Source organism: Callithrix jacchus, chromosome 8 (assembly GCF_049354715.1).
Source record: "Callithrix jacchus isolate 240 chromosome 8, calJac240_pri, whole genome shotgun sequence".
In the NCBI taxonomy this organism is placed as follows: domain Eukaryota; kingdom Metazoa; phylum Chordata; class Mammalia; order Primates; family Cebidae; genus Callithrix; species Callithrix jacchus.
In genome coordinates this window covers 32,250,765-32,263,600 of record NC_133509.1, presented here as the reverse complement: position 1 = coordinate 32,263,600, position 12,836 = coordinate 32,250,765, and the positions used below count along the sequence as shown (strand labels likewise).

Genomic DNA, 12,836 nt, shown 5'->3' with positions numbered 1-12,836 from the left:
GCGAAGCAGGCTGGGACCGTGGCTGACCGGGCGCCGAGCTGAGGCCACGCCCCCTCAGGAGGCTGCGGCGACGCGCGCAGGCAAGAAGGGGGCGTAGACCGCGGTCGGCGGCGCGGAGGGGCGGATGGAGGGGTGCAGGAAGGGGCGGAGGGAAGGCCGCAGGGAGGAGCGCAAGGAGGAGCGGAGAGAGGGCGCAGGGGGCATAGGAATTCTGGGTACGACGTGCAGGTCCCTACGACGCAGGTTAGTACTGGACTTCGTGGAGCGGGGAGAAAGGTTGCAGACTCTCGGCCCCGAGCAGGAAACCTAAGTGCCGGGAAGTTAATAGAGCGGTCCTTTGCCTGGCGCCTGAACCTCGCCAGTCTTCGTCGCCCCTCCCCTGCCAACGCCTACCCCGCTCAGACCCGAGGGTGCGCCGTCCCTCTCGTCAGTGTGATCACCGTCCATGGCCGCCGGCGAATACCCATGCCGCACTCAGAAGAGGGCTCTGAGGCCATGCCCGCCGGTGGGGGCTGTGGCCGGACTTCCGAGACAATACGGCGGGCGTCGGACGTAGATGCAGGAACTAGAGGGGAGAGCCGCATGTCCCTGGCATGTTTGCCTTGCGTTAGTAATGAAGGGATCGAAGAGAGTCTCAGTCTTCCAGGCTTTTCCCTTCCTGTGAGCCCCTTTGAAGCCAGCACATTTTTTTTCTTTCGCAGAACAATTTCGGACCTCCTGAGTCTACGCTAGGTATAAGGTGTATCTTTGTCCTCAGTCAAGTAGCAAAGATAGACATGTGAATAAATTTCGACACTGTGATTGCAACAGAAAGCAGCATTATGAGGTTGAATGTAAAAGGATAACATTAGCGGCGGCAGGGGCCGGGAGATGAGGGGAGGCTTCCTGAGGTAGGCGCTAGCGAAACTGAAGTTGGAGAGAGCAAGTGACATTTGCTCAAGTGCGTGTCCTATAGAAAAAACTCCAGTGGTCCCTGACCTGACTGACTGGCGCAGTCGGAGATAAACGGAACGGGTACACTAACCAGAAAGGGCAAGATGGGCTAAACTCCGCCCTTGGGCCACACTGGGCTCCCCCGCAGAAATTTAAAGGGCTAGCCATTTCATGGATTTTGTTTTGTTGTATTCGCAATTTATTTTCAAATATGTAATACAGGAACTTAGTACAACATTCGTGTGATGAAAAGGTAGATACGGGGGCAGGATGCGGTGCGTCACGCCTGTAATCCCAGCACTTCTGGAGGCTGAGGCGAGCAGATCACTTGAGGTCGGAGTTCCAGACCAACCTGACCAATATGGTGAAACCCCGTCTCTACTAAAAATACCAAAATTGCCGGGCGCGGTGGCTCAAGCCTATAATCCCAGCACTTTGGGAGGCCGAGGCGGGTGGATCACGAGGTCAAAAGATCGAGACCATCATGGTCAACAAGGTGAAACCCCATCTCTACTAAAAATACAAAAATTTAGCTGGGCATGGTGGTGTGTACCTGTAATCCCAGCTACTCAGGAGGCTGAGGCAGGAGAATTGCCTGAACCCAGAAGGCGGAGGTTGCGGTGAGCCAAGATCGCGCCATTGCACGCCATCCTGGGTAACAAAAGCGAAACTCCGTCTCAAAAAAAAAAAAACCAACAAGGTACAATTATCAGCCGCTTCACTCTGTTCTTTCTAGCTGTAACCATTGTTCCCCTTTTCTGGTGTATCTTTTCAGAGTCTACAAATAAACATTTTATAAAGATGGTCCTTCGGCCGGGCCCAGTGTCTCATACCTGTAATCCCAGCACTTCAGGAGGCCGAAGCGGGTGGATCACCTGAGGTCAGGAGTTTGAGACCAGCCTGGCCAATGGGGAGAAAACCTGTCTCTACTAAAAATACAAAAGTTACCCCTGTAGGGCTGTTGGGCCCCACAGGGTCGTGGTGACCCTTATGCTGTGCTGAGGTGCAGGATCCAAGAAGCAAAGAGACAGGACACTGGTGAAGAGCATCTGGACTTTGGGGGCCATGCCACCTGTGAGTGGAGATCAGCGGAGGTCCCAAATGCCCAGAAGCATCTGTATTTATTAGGTACAAGCAGAGGGCAGGGTCATGAGTGAGGTCATCATCTATAGGCTTAGTAATAGGGCATACATAATCACATGAGTCACAAGTGAGGGGGCCACCCCATTATGTCACTTGGGCAGAGGGGTGGGCTGTGAGAAGTAGGGGGCCTCTACAGTAGTAGAGGGTCGTGTACAGAAAAGGGGTCCACCCCCATTAGGTCACCAAGGCAAGGAGGTGGGCTGTGTGTGACAGGTGTCATGCACAACATTTCTTTTCTGGGGGCTGGAGACCTCAAAGGATTTCTAATAGAAGGATACTGTAAGCCAATGCAGTGGGAGCTGACAGACTTGTGCTCTTCTCTTAAGATATTTATGGGAGGATGATTTGAGCTAGCACAGAAGTGAGAAAAGACTGACAGGGTGTACAGCTGCCATGACTGGTCACACCAGAGGGGTTCTCCCTCAGTTATTTTCTCAGTCCTGAGGCCTACTTTCCACAGGAACTGGATGCAAGGTACTACAACTCCTTTATCAGGAGGAGAGGCTCTTGCTCCAAGCCTGCCATACAATGTATGCCGTTTCAGGCAGGGACGCCACCCCCTGGGTCTTTGGTTCTTGTCCTGGTCTGGCTGTTTTCCCATGTACTGCTTCTGTTATGTGACTGCTCTAGGCATTCCTCCTACTACAAACTACTATATGGTTATATAGAAGGATTCTATAAATCAGTACTAAATGTCAGTACAGCTCTGACTACAATACCTATATGAGTATAGAAAGATTATATAGGTGGGCGTGGTGGCTCACCCCTGTAATCCTAGCACTTTGGGAGGCTGAGGTGCGTGGATCACCTGAGGTCAGGAGTTCAAGACCAGCCTGGCCATGATGGTGAAACCCCATCTTTTCTTGTTAAAAAATTAAATTAAAAAAAAAAAGAAAGAAAAGAAAGATTATATAGAACTAAGTATGCTAGATATAAGTATTAAGTATGATTATATAAGCTAGGTATATGTAAGCAGTAAGTTATACCTCAGGTACTAATTCTAGAAACTAATATATGATTATATATAAAGGATTATATAAAGGAAATAGCTGAGTAATAACTCTATAAACTAAGATATTCTTCAGACACTAACTGTGCTTGGGGTCTGGACAATTCTTCCTTGGTGCGCATAGGGGGTGTTACCCACAACCCTGGCATGGTGGCATGTGCCTGCAGCCTAAAAAAAAAAAATGTGAGAGGCCATGATCTACAGGCAGCCATTAAAAAGGTGGATTGGAGTCAGGCACAGTGGCTTATATGTGTAACCATGGCACTCTGGGAGACAGAACGGGGAGGATCGCTTAAGCCCAGGAGTTCAAGACCAGCCTGGTCAACATGGGGAGACCCCCATCTCTACAAAAAAAAAAAATAGCGAGGCGTAGTAGTGTGCACCTGTGGTCCTGTGGTCCCAGCTACTCAGGAGGCTGAGGTAGTGGAGGTTGCCCACGTTCTGGCCACTGCACTCCAGCCTGGGCATCAAGGTGACATGACCAAAAAAAAAGTGAACTGGAAGGACGCAAGAAAGAAGGCAAGAAAAGGATGGAATTTAAGTCCCTAGGGACACAATCTATCTTACTCACAATTGTAACTCCAATATTTGGCATAGTGCCTAATACTTAAGTATTTTATGAATTAATTAAATGAGAACAAAAGCCTAAATTAAGGCAATGACAATGGATAAGAAGAAACCAATTTGAGAAATATCTAAAGGTCAGATGTAGGGCTGATGGCCCCACAGGGTCGTGGGGTGAGCCTTATGCTGTGCTGAGGCGCAGGATCCGAGAAATATAAAGAGAAAGGACACGGAAGTACAAGAAAAACGCAGCTGGGCTTGGGGGGCCACACCACCTATAAGCAGAGTCAGGCGAGGGCCCGAATGTCCAGAAGCATGAGTATTTATTGTGTATAGGTTAGGGGGCAGGGCAGTGAGTGAAATCATCTTTAAGGATAGTGATAGGGTCGTGAGCAATAAAACATGGGGTCCACCCCCATTAGGTCACCTAGGGCAGGAGGTGGACAGTGCACAGCAAGGGACCTGTTCCCACGAAGGCAAGGGTCGTGCGCAGTAAGGGGTCCACCCCCATTAGGTCACCGAGGTTTGAAGGTGGGCCGTGAGTAGTGTGCAATACTTCTGTCTATGGTCAAACTACTTCTAAGAAGATTTATAGGAGGATGCTTTAAGTCACACAGCAGTGACAGAGCTGTCAGGGTTACTGCCACCTTCTGGCAGCTTCCAATGGGTTCTATGGGAAGATGCTTTTCAAGCAGCACAGTAGCAAGAGCTGATAAAGTTCACAGTCACCAAGGTGGATTACCCTTCTGAAAGTAGCCTTCCACAAGAACTGGAGCAAGGTCCTACAACTCTTTTATCAGGAGGAGTGGCTCTCGCCCCAAGCCTCCCATACAGTGGGTATCTTTACGATACTGAACGCTGCCATCTGGGCCATGGATTCTTGTCCTGCCATAACTGTTTTTCCCTTAAATCATGCTCTGTACTGTGTCTGCTCTAGGCATTCCTCTGATTATAAGCTGCTTATTCCTTAATTCATGCTCTGTACTGTGTCCACTCTAGGCATTCCTCCGATTATGAACTAAGATATAATTATAGGTATATATGTAGGGAAATATTCTTTAGGCACTCATACTATTAACTATTATATGATTATATATAGAGGGTTATATAAAGGGATTCTTCAAGCCCTATTTCTATAAACCAATATATGATTATGTAAAGGATTATATAAAAGGAAATAGCTGAGTAGTAACACTATAAAGTGAGATATTCCTCAAGCCCTAACTGTGCCAGGGTTCTGCTTAGCTCTCATTCCTCGGTGCCTATATGGGGGCAGGTGGTTACCCACAGTCAGAGTCAGTGGAACTTAGTGACTATAATCGTTAATTTTATTTATCAGCGTGGCTAGGCTATGGTACCCATGTTACTCAGTTTTTGGTCAAACGCTAGTCTAGTTGTTGCTATGAATGCATTGTTAGATGTGATTAACATTTAAATCAGTAGACGTTGATTAAAATAGATTACCCTCTGTAAAGAGGGTGAGCCGTTTCCAGTCAGTCCAAATTAAGAAGAGACCCTTAGGAAGAAGCAATTCAGCCTTTAGACTGCAGCATCAAATCTCCCTGGGTCTCCAGCATGTTTGCCTACCCTACAGATTTCAGACTTGTCAGGTCCCAGAATAATGTGAGCCAATTCCTTAAAATAAATCTCTTTCTATATATACACATCCCATTGGTTCTGTTTCTCCGGAGAACCCAGACTAACGTAGTTTCTGACTGGATATGGAAGAGGAGGGGAAGGGAGAAATAGAGGATAGATGATGCCTTTGGAGATTGAGTGACACTTACCTAGTTGCTTAAGTCAAAAACCTGAAAACTGGTCAGGCCTGCCTGTTACAGGCTCATGCCTGTAATCCTAGCACTTTGGGAGGCTGAGGCAGGCAGATCATTTGAGGTCAGTAATTCAAGACCAGCTTGGCCAACATGATGAAACCCCGAGAACACTAAAATTACAGAAATTAGCTGGGTGTGGTGGCACATGCCTGCAATCCTAGCTCTTCAGGAGGCTAAAGCAGGAGAATTCTTTGAAACAGGGAGACAGAAGTTGCAGTGAGCCAAGATTGTACCACTGCTTTCCAGCCTTAGAGACACTCTATCTAAAAAAAAAAAAAAAAAAAAAAAGCCAGGCGCAGTGGCTTATCCCAGCACTTTGGGAGGCCAAGGCAGACAGATCACCTGAGATCAGGTGTTTGAGACCAGCCTGGCCAACATGGCAAAACGCTGTCTCTACTAAAAATAAAAAAATTACCTGGGTGTGTTGGCAGGCACCTATAATACCAGCTACTCAGGAGACTGAGGCAGGAGAATCTCTTGAATCTGGGAAGCAAAGGTTGCAATGAACCGAGATTGCACCATTGCACTCTAGCCTGGGCAACAAGAGCAAAACTCTATCTCAAAAAAAAAAAAAAAAAAGGAGCAGGAACCCACATCCAGGAACAGATCCCTTTGCTCCTCCCTCAGAATGAATGGAGACCAGAAATCAGATGTTTATATGCAAGAAAAGTAGGATTTTGGTCCTGGCCCAGAGGCTCACACCTGTAATCCCAGCACTTAGGGAAGGCAGGCAGGTCATGAGGTCAAGAGATTGAGACCATCCTGACCAACATGGTGAAACCCCATCTCTACTAAAAACACAAAATAATTAGCTGGGCATGGTGGCACACACCTGCAGTCCCAGCTACTCAGGAGGCTGAGGCAGGAGAATCGCTTGAATCCAGAAGGTGGAGGCTGCAGTGAGCCATGATTGTACCACTGCACTCCAGCCTAGTGACAGTACAAGACTCCATCTCAAAAAAAAAAAAAAAAGGCAAGCAGGATTTCATTCAGCACTTCTCCCAGATCATTAGGGTGCTGACTGAAGATGAGATGGGGCACCCAGAGACAGGAGATGCTATTGCCTGACTCAAGGAGTTTCCTGGAGTACAGTGCCATTGGAGGCAAGTATCACTGCGGTTTGACGGTGCTGGTAGCATTCTGGGAGCTGGTGGAGCTGTGGAAACAAGATGCTGATAGTCTCCAGTGGCCCTGACTGTGGCTGGTGTGTGGAACTGCTATAAGCTTTCTTCCTGATGGCAGGTTACATCATGGATTCATCCCTCACCTGCCAGGGACAGATCTGCTGGCATCAGAAGCTGGGCATGGGTTTGGATGCCATCTATGATGCTGTGCTTCTGGAAGCACGTATCTACCGCCTACTGAAGCTCTACTGCCAGGAGCAGCCCTATTACCTGAATCTGACTGAGCTCTTTCTGCAGAGTTCCTATCAGACTGAGATTGGGCAGACCCTGGACCTCATCACAGCCCCCCAGGGCAATGCAGATCTTGGCAGATTCATGAAAAGAGGTACAAATCTATTGTCAGGCACAAAATAGGTTTCAACTCCTACCTTCCTGTAGCTGTAGCCATGTCCATGGCAGGAATTGATGGTGAGAAGGAGCACCCCAATTCCAAGAAGATCCTGCTGGAGATAGGAGCGTTCTTTCAGATTCAGGATGATTACCTTGACCTCTTTGGGGACCCCAGTGTGACCGTCAGAGTTGGCACTGACATCCAGGACAACACATGCAGCTGGCTGGTGGTTCAGTGTCTGCAACGGGCCACTCCCAGAACAGTACCAGATCCTGAAGGAGAATTACAGGCAGAAGGAAGCCAAGAATGTGGCCCAGGTGAAGGCACTATATGAGGAGCTGGATCTGCTGGCCATGTTCTTGCAGCAAGGAATACAGTTACAGCCACTCATTATGAGTCTCATTGAACAATATGCAGTGCCTGCCCCAGCTATCTTTCTTGGGCTTCCGTGCAAAATATACAAGCAGAAAAAGTGATCTAGAGACTACAAAGGCAGGGAGAGGAGGCTCTCAATAAATAATTATGTAAAAAACAAAGATGGCGAAGAAGAAGTCTGGGCGCTGTGGCTCATGTCTGTAATCCCAGCACTTTGGAGGCTGAGGTGGGCAGATAACTTGAGGTCAGGAGTTCAAGACCAGCCTGGACAACATGGTGAAGGCTGTCTCTACTAAAAATACAAAAATTAGCCAGGTGTGGTGGCTCATGCCTCTCATTCCAGCTATTCCAGCTACTTGGGAGGTTGAGGCAGGACAATGGCTTGAACCCGGGAGGTGGAGGTGGTAGTAAGACGAGATTGCAACACTGCACTCCAGCCTGGGCAAAACTCTGTCAAAAGAAAAAAAAAGACAAAAATTGGGGAATGTGGGTTGAAGGTACTATGGAAAGATACATGGGCTTTGTGAATGCAGCATCGCTTTCGAAGCAGAAATTGAGAATTTGTTTACAGTGGTGTGCATACTGCTTTTTCAAATGAGGAAGCAGGAAAACAAGGGTCTAGAACTATGTGTTAGGGGCCTCATTTAGTCCATAAAACTTGTGCCAGGTGCAGTGGCTCATGCCTGTGATCCCAGCACTTTGGGAGGCTGAGGCGGTAGGATTACCTGAAATCAGGAGTTCATGACCAGGCTGGCCAGCCTGGTGAGACCCTGTCTCTACTAAAAATACAACAATTAGCTAGCCGTGGTGCTGTAGTCCTGTAATCCCGGCTACTCTGGAGGCTGAAGCAAGGGAATCACTTGAACCTGGGAGGGAGAGGTTGCAGTGAGCCGAGATTGTGCCACTGCCTCCAGCCTGGGCAACAGAGTGAGACTTCATTTCAAAACAAAAAACAAAAAAAACAACAAACTTGTGATTCACATGTTAGTCTCTAGGGGAGCCCTATAATTACAAATACAGTGACAGTATTCCCATTTTACAGATGAGCAGACTAGGTAATCAATGTTCTTTAACAAATTAACATTAAAACTTCTGTCAAGAAATTCCAGGCCAGGCACAGTAGCTCATGTCTAAAATGTCAGCACTTAGGGAGGAGGAGGCAGTAGGATCGCTTGAGCCCAGTTCAAGACCAGCCTACATAGCGAGACCCCATCTTTACAAAAAATAAAAAGTTAGCCAGGCATGGTGGCACACACCTGTAGTCCCAGCTACTCAGGAGGCTGAAGTGGGAGGATCACTTGAGCCTGAGAGGTTGAGGTTGCAGTGAGCCATGATCATGCCGCCACTCTCCAGCCTGGGCAACAGAGCCAGTCCATCTCAAAAAAAGTTTCATCATGGCCAAGCACAGTGGCTCATGCCTGTCATCCCAGCACTTTGGGAGGCAGAGGCGGGTAGATGACCTGAGGTCAGCAGTTCTACCATCTACTCAGGAGGCTGAGGCAGGAGAATCACTTGAACTCGGGAGGTGGAGGTTCAGTGAGCTGAAATCCTGCCACTGCTCTCCAGCCTGGGTGACAGCGAGACTTTGTCTAAAAAAAAAAAAAAAAAAAAAAAAAAAATTAAAGCAATAGAAGAGTAAATAAAAAGCACAAATGAAGCAGAGCTGCTTATAGCTTTTTTTTTTTGAGACGGAGTTTTGCTCTTGTGGCCTAGGCTGGAGTGCAGTGGTGCGATCTTCGCTCACTGCGACCTCTGCCTCCCAGGTCCAATCAATTCTTCTGCCTCAGACTCCTGAGTACCTGGGATTACAGGCATGTGCACCACCATGCCCAGCTAATTTTTTGTATTTTTAGTAGAGATGGGGTTTCATCATGTTGGCCAGAGTGGTCTCAAACTTCTAACCTCAGGTGATGTACCCACCTCAGCCTGCCAAAGTGCAGGGATTACAGGCATGAGCCACCGCGCCTGGCCTTATAGCTTCTTTTTAAGAGAAAGTACCTTAAGCATCATACTCAAAATCTTATAAGGATGGACTAGGTTAAGGCTGAAAAGCAGATTGTTTTAATTGCAAAGAGGGTCAAAACCCCTATTTATAAAACTGCAAAATGATGGAGTCATTACATTTTTTAAAATGACTTCTTGGGAAAAAGAGTACATGTAAAAAAAATTTTTTTCAAGGCCAGGTGCGGTGGCTCACGCCTGTAATCCCAGCATTTTGGGAGGCCGGGGCGGGTGGATCACAAGGTCAAGAGATCGAGACCATCCTGGTCAACATGGTGAAACTTCATCTCTACTAAAAATACAAAAAATTAGCTGGGCATGGTGGCGGCGCGTGCCTGTAATCCCAGCTGCTCAGGAGGCTGAGGCAGGAGAATTGCCTGAACCCAGGAGGCGGAGGTTCGGTGAGCCGAGATTGCGCCATTGCACTCCAGCCTGGGTAACAAGAGCAAAACTCTGTCTCAAAAAAAAAAAAAAAAAATTTTTTTTAGTGGGGCACAGTGGCTCATGCCTGTAATCTCATACTTTTGGGAGGCTGAGGCAGACGGGTGGATCACTTGAGGTCAAGAGTTCGAGACCAGTCTGGCCAACATGGTGAAACCCTGTCTCTACTAAAAATACAAAAATTGGCTGGATGTCATGGTGCATGCCTGTAGTCCCAGTGACTAGGGAGGCTGAGGTGGTAGAATATCTGGAACCTGTGAGGCAGAGGTCGCAGTGAGCTGAGATCACATGATTGCACTCCAGCCTGGGTGACAGGGAGATTCCATCTTAATAAATATATTTTTTTTTATTTATATGATTTGATAAAGTTAAATGAAATTTTTCATTTTAAACCAAAAGGAAAAACCAAAACCTTACCCCCATGAGTCTTCAGAAATGAGACTTCATTCAACTTCCATATACTTTTCCATACTTACTTTTTTACAAGGTGCCATAAAATCCTAGGATACCTTCCCATTCCTGTCTGGCCAGCAGAAAAAACATGCCTTCCTCAGGGAGTGCCTAAAATCCACATGGTTAGTAAGCTCTCAGTAAACCACACAAGCCATACTCTCCCCAAAACCTTAACAATCTCCTGACCTGATTGTCCACTATAATGCTATCACCCAATGCGTTAACCATCTTAGAGAAAGGGAATACTTTGCACAGAGAGTTGTATAACTCCTAACTGGCCTCCCACCCACCCACTCTATTTCCAAAGTGGTCTTTTAAAATACACACCTGATCAAATACTCCCCTAACTGAGCCTCCTCTCCCCACAGCCAAGCCTAATTTTAGCCCTTTAACAAACATTTTAAGGATCTTGACTTTCTCTACTGGCAGATTTTAAACTCAAGATTTTAAGGTATTGTCTGTTTTGCCACTTTCTACCATTCACAGAGCCTGGCATGGTGCTTAGTACATAGTAAGGTAGTGGTTTTTGTTTTTCGTTTGTTTGTTTTTGAGACCGAGTCTCGCCTTGGCACCCAGGCTGGAGTGCAATGGCATGATCTTGGCTCCCTGCAACCTCCGCCTCCCTGCTTCAAGTGATTCTTCTGCCTGCCTCAGCCTCCTGAATAGCTGGGACTACAGGAGCCCGCCACCACACACGGCTAATTTTTGTATTTTTACTAGAGATGGGTTTTCACCATGTTGGTGGGGCTGGTCTCGAACTCCTGACCTCTTGATTCACCTGCCTTGGCCTCCCAGTGTACTGGGATTACAAGTGTGACTGAGACCGGTGGTAGTAATTTTTTTTTTCTTTTGAGACAGAATCTTGCTGTGTCACCCAGGCAGGAGTGCAGTGGTGCCATCTTGGCTCACTGCAACCTCCACCTTCCAGGTTCAAGTGATTTTCCTGCCTCAGCCTCCTGAGTAGCTGGGACTACAGGTGCCCCCCATCATGCCCAGCTATTTTTTTTTTCTTTTCTGGAGACAGTTTCACTCTTGACACCCAGGCTGAAGTGCAATGACACAATCTCCACTCACTGCAACCTCCGCCTCCCAGGTTCAAATGATTCTGCCTCAGCCTCCCAAGTAACTGGAATTACAGGCGCATGCCACCACACCTAGCTAATCTTTGTATTTTTGGTAAGAGACAGGGTTTCACCATGTTTACCAGGCTGTTCTCGAACTCCTGACCTGAGGTGATCCACCCACTTTGGCCTCCCAAAGTATTGGGATTACAGGTGTGAGCCACCTTGCCCCACTCACCAAGCTCATTTTGGTATTTTTAGTAGAGACAGTTTTCACCATGTTGTCCAGGAAGGTCTTGAACTGATCTCAAGTGATCCATCTACCTTGGTCTCCCAAAGTACTGGGATTACAGGCATGAGCCACCACTCCCTGCCAGTAATGTTATTTTTAAAATGGTTCTTTACTGACATTAGGAAGGCCACTGAACACTGCCTTGAACAAATATTGTCATATATCAAGTATAACACTACTTGATTATTATGATGGCCACTACAAGCTTTTATGAGAGTCTCCTCTGTTGCTTCAGCTGGAGTGCAGTGGTGCGATCTCAGCTCACTGCAACCTCTGGCTCCCAGATTCAAGTGATTCTCCTGCCTCAGCCTCCCCAGTAGCTGGGATTACAGACACCCACCACTACACCCAGCTAATTTTTTCTATTTTTAGTAGAGATGGGGTTTCACCATTGGCCAGGCTGGTCTCGAACTTCTGACCTCGTGATTCGCTCTGCCTTGGCCTCCGAAACTGCTGGGATTACAGGCTTGAGCCACTGCACCCGGCCTATGTGTTTCTTAAAAACCCTCCCTGACCACCTGTGGTTTTGTGGTTATTACAATAACCTGATTCTACTGCTCATTCCTACCTTCTTGGTATCTCTCAAAACCACATGTATAGTTCTCATCCCTCCTTCAAATTAGCTACATCTCCATTCTGTTATTTGTATATTGCTTTATGGTTTATAACATGCTTTGATGTTTCATTTGATCCTTACTATTCTGAAAGATAGGAACCCTCTTGCTTAGTAAGTGGCTAGGTTTTCAGGGACTTGAATTTAACTTTGACTCTGAACTTCATGCTTTCATTGATCATGCTCTCAAGTCAACTATCTGCCTGAATAGAAAGTTAATACTGTAATCATTTATTTCTCAAGGATTACTGCAGTTGCTTTCAAAACTGTGTGTGCATAAAATTCCTTTGGAGCTTAGGGAAAACAGCTATCACAGTCTCATCACAAAAACTAGGATGGGATCAGTAATATTATGCTATAGTGATAGCAATCATTACTTTAACCCATGTATTTTTGTATGTATTTTAGCCCATACACGAAGTACATAAATTCCTCAGCTTAGCTCACTATAATCTGATTCACTCTTGCCATCTTATCTTTCCTTTTAAAAACCAACTCCTTTTATTCTGGTTGGTATCCTCAAATTTCACCTCTGCTCACAGTAGTTCCAGCAATAAAGAATGCCCTTCCTTTTAAATCATTACTGTGAATAATGGTAATTAAC

At 46.8% G+C, this 12,836-nt stretch overlaps 1 protein-coding gene and 1 pseudogene across 1 annotated transcript; both read left to right on the top strand.

Annotated features, from left to right (window-relative positions):
- Positions 1-42: 42 nt before the first annotated feature.
- On the top strand, positions 43-1,740 carry LOC103795607 (uncharacterized; the record flags this gene model as incomplete). The annotated part of the gene is made up of 1 exon (XM_054240694.2): positions 43-1,740. A coding segment is annotated over one exon (690 nt), but the record flags the coding sequence as incomplete, so codon positions are not given.
- Positions 1,741-6,572: 4,832 nt separating this feature from the next.
- Positions 6,573-7,606, top strand: LOC144577334 (farnesyl pyrophosphate synthase pseudogene; annotated as a pseudogene).
- Positions 7,607-12,836: the final 5,230 nt, after the last annotated feature.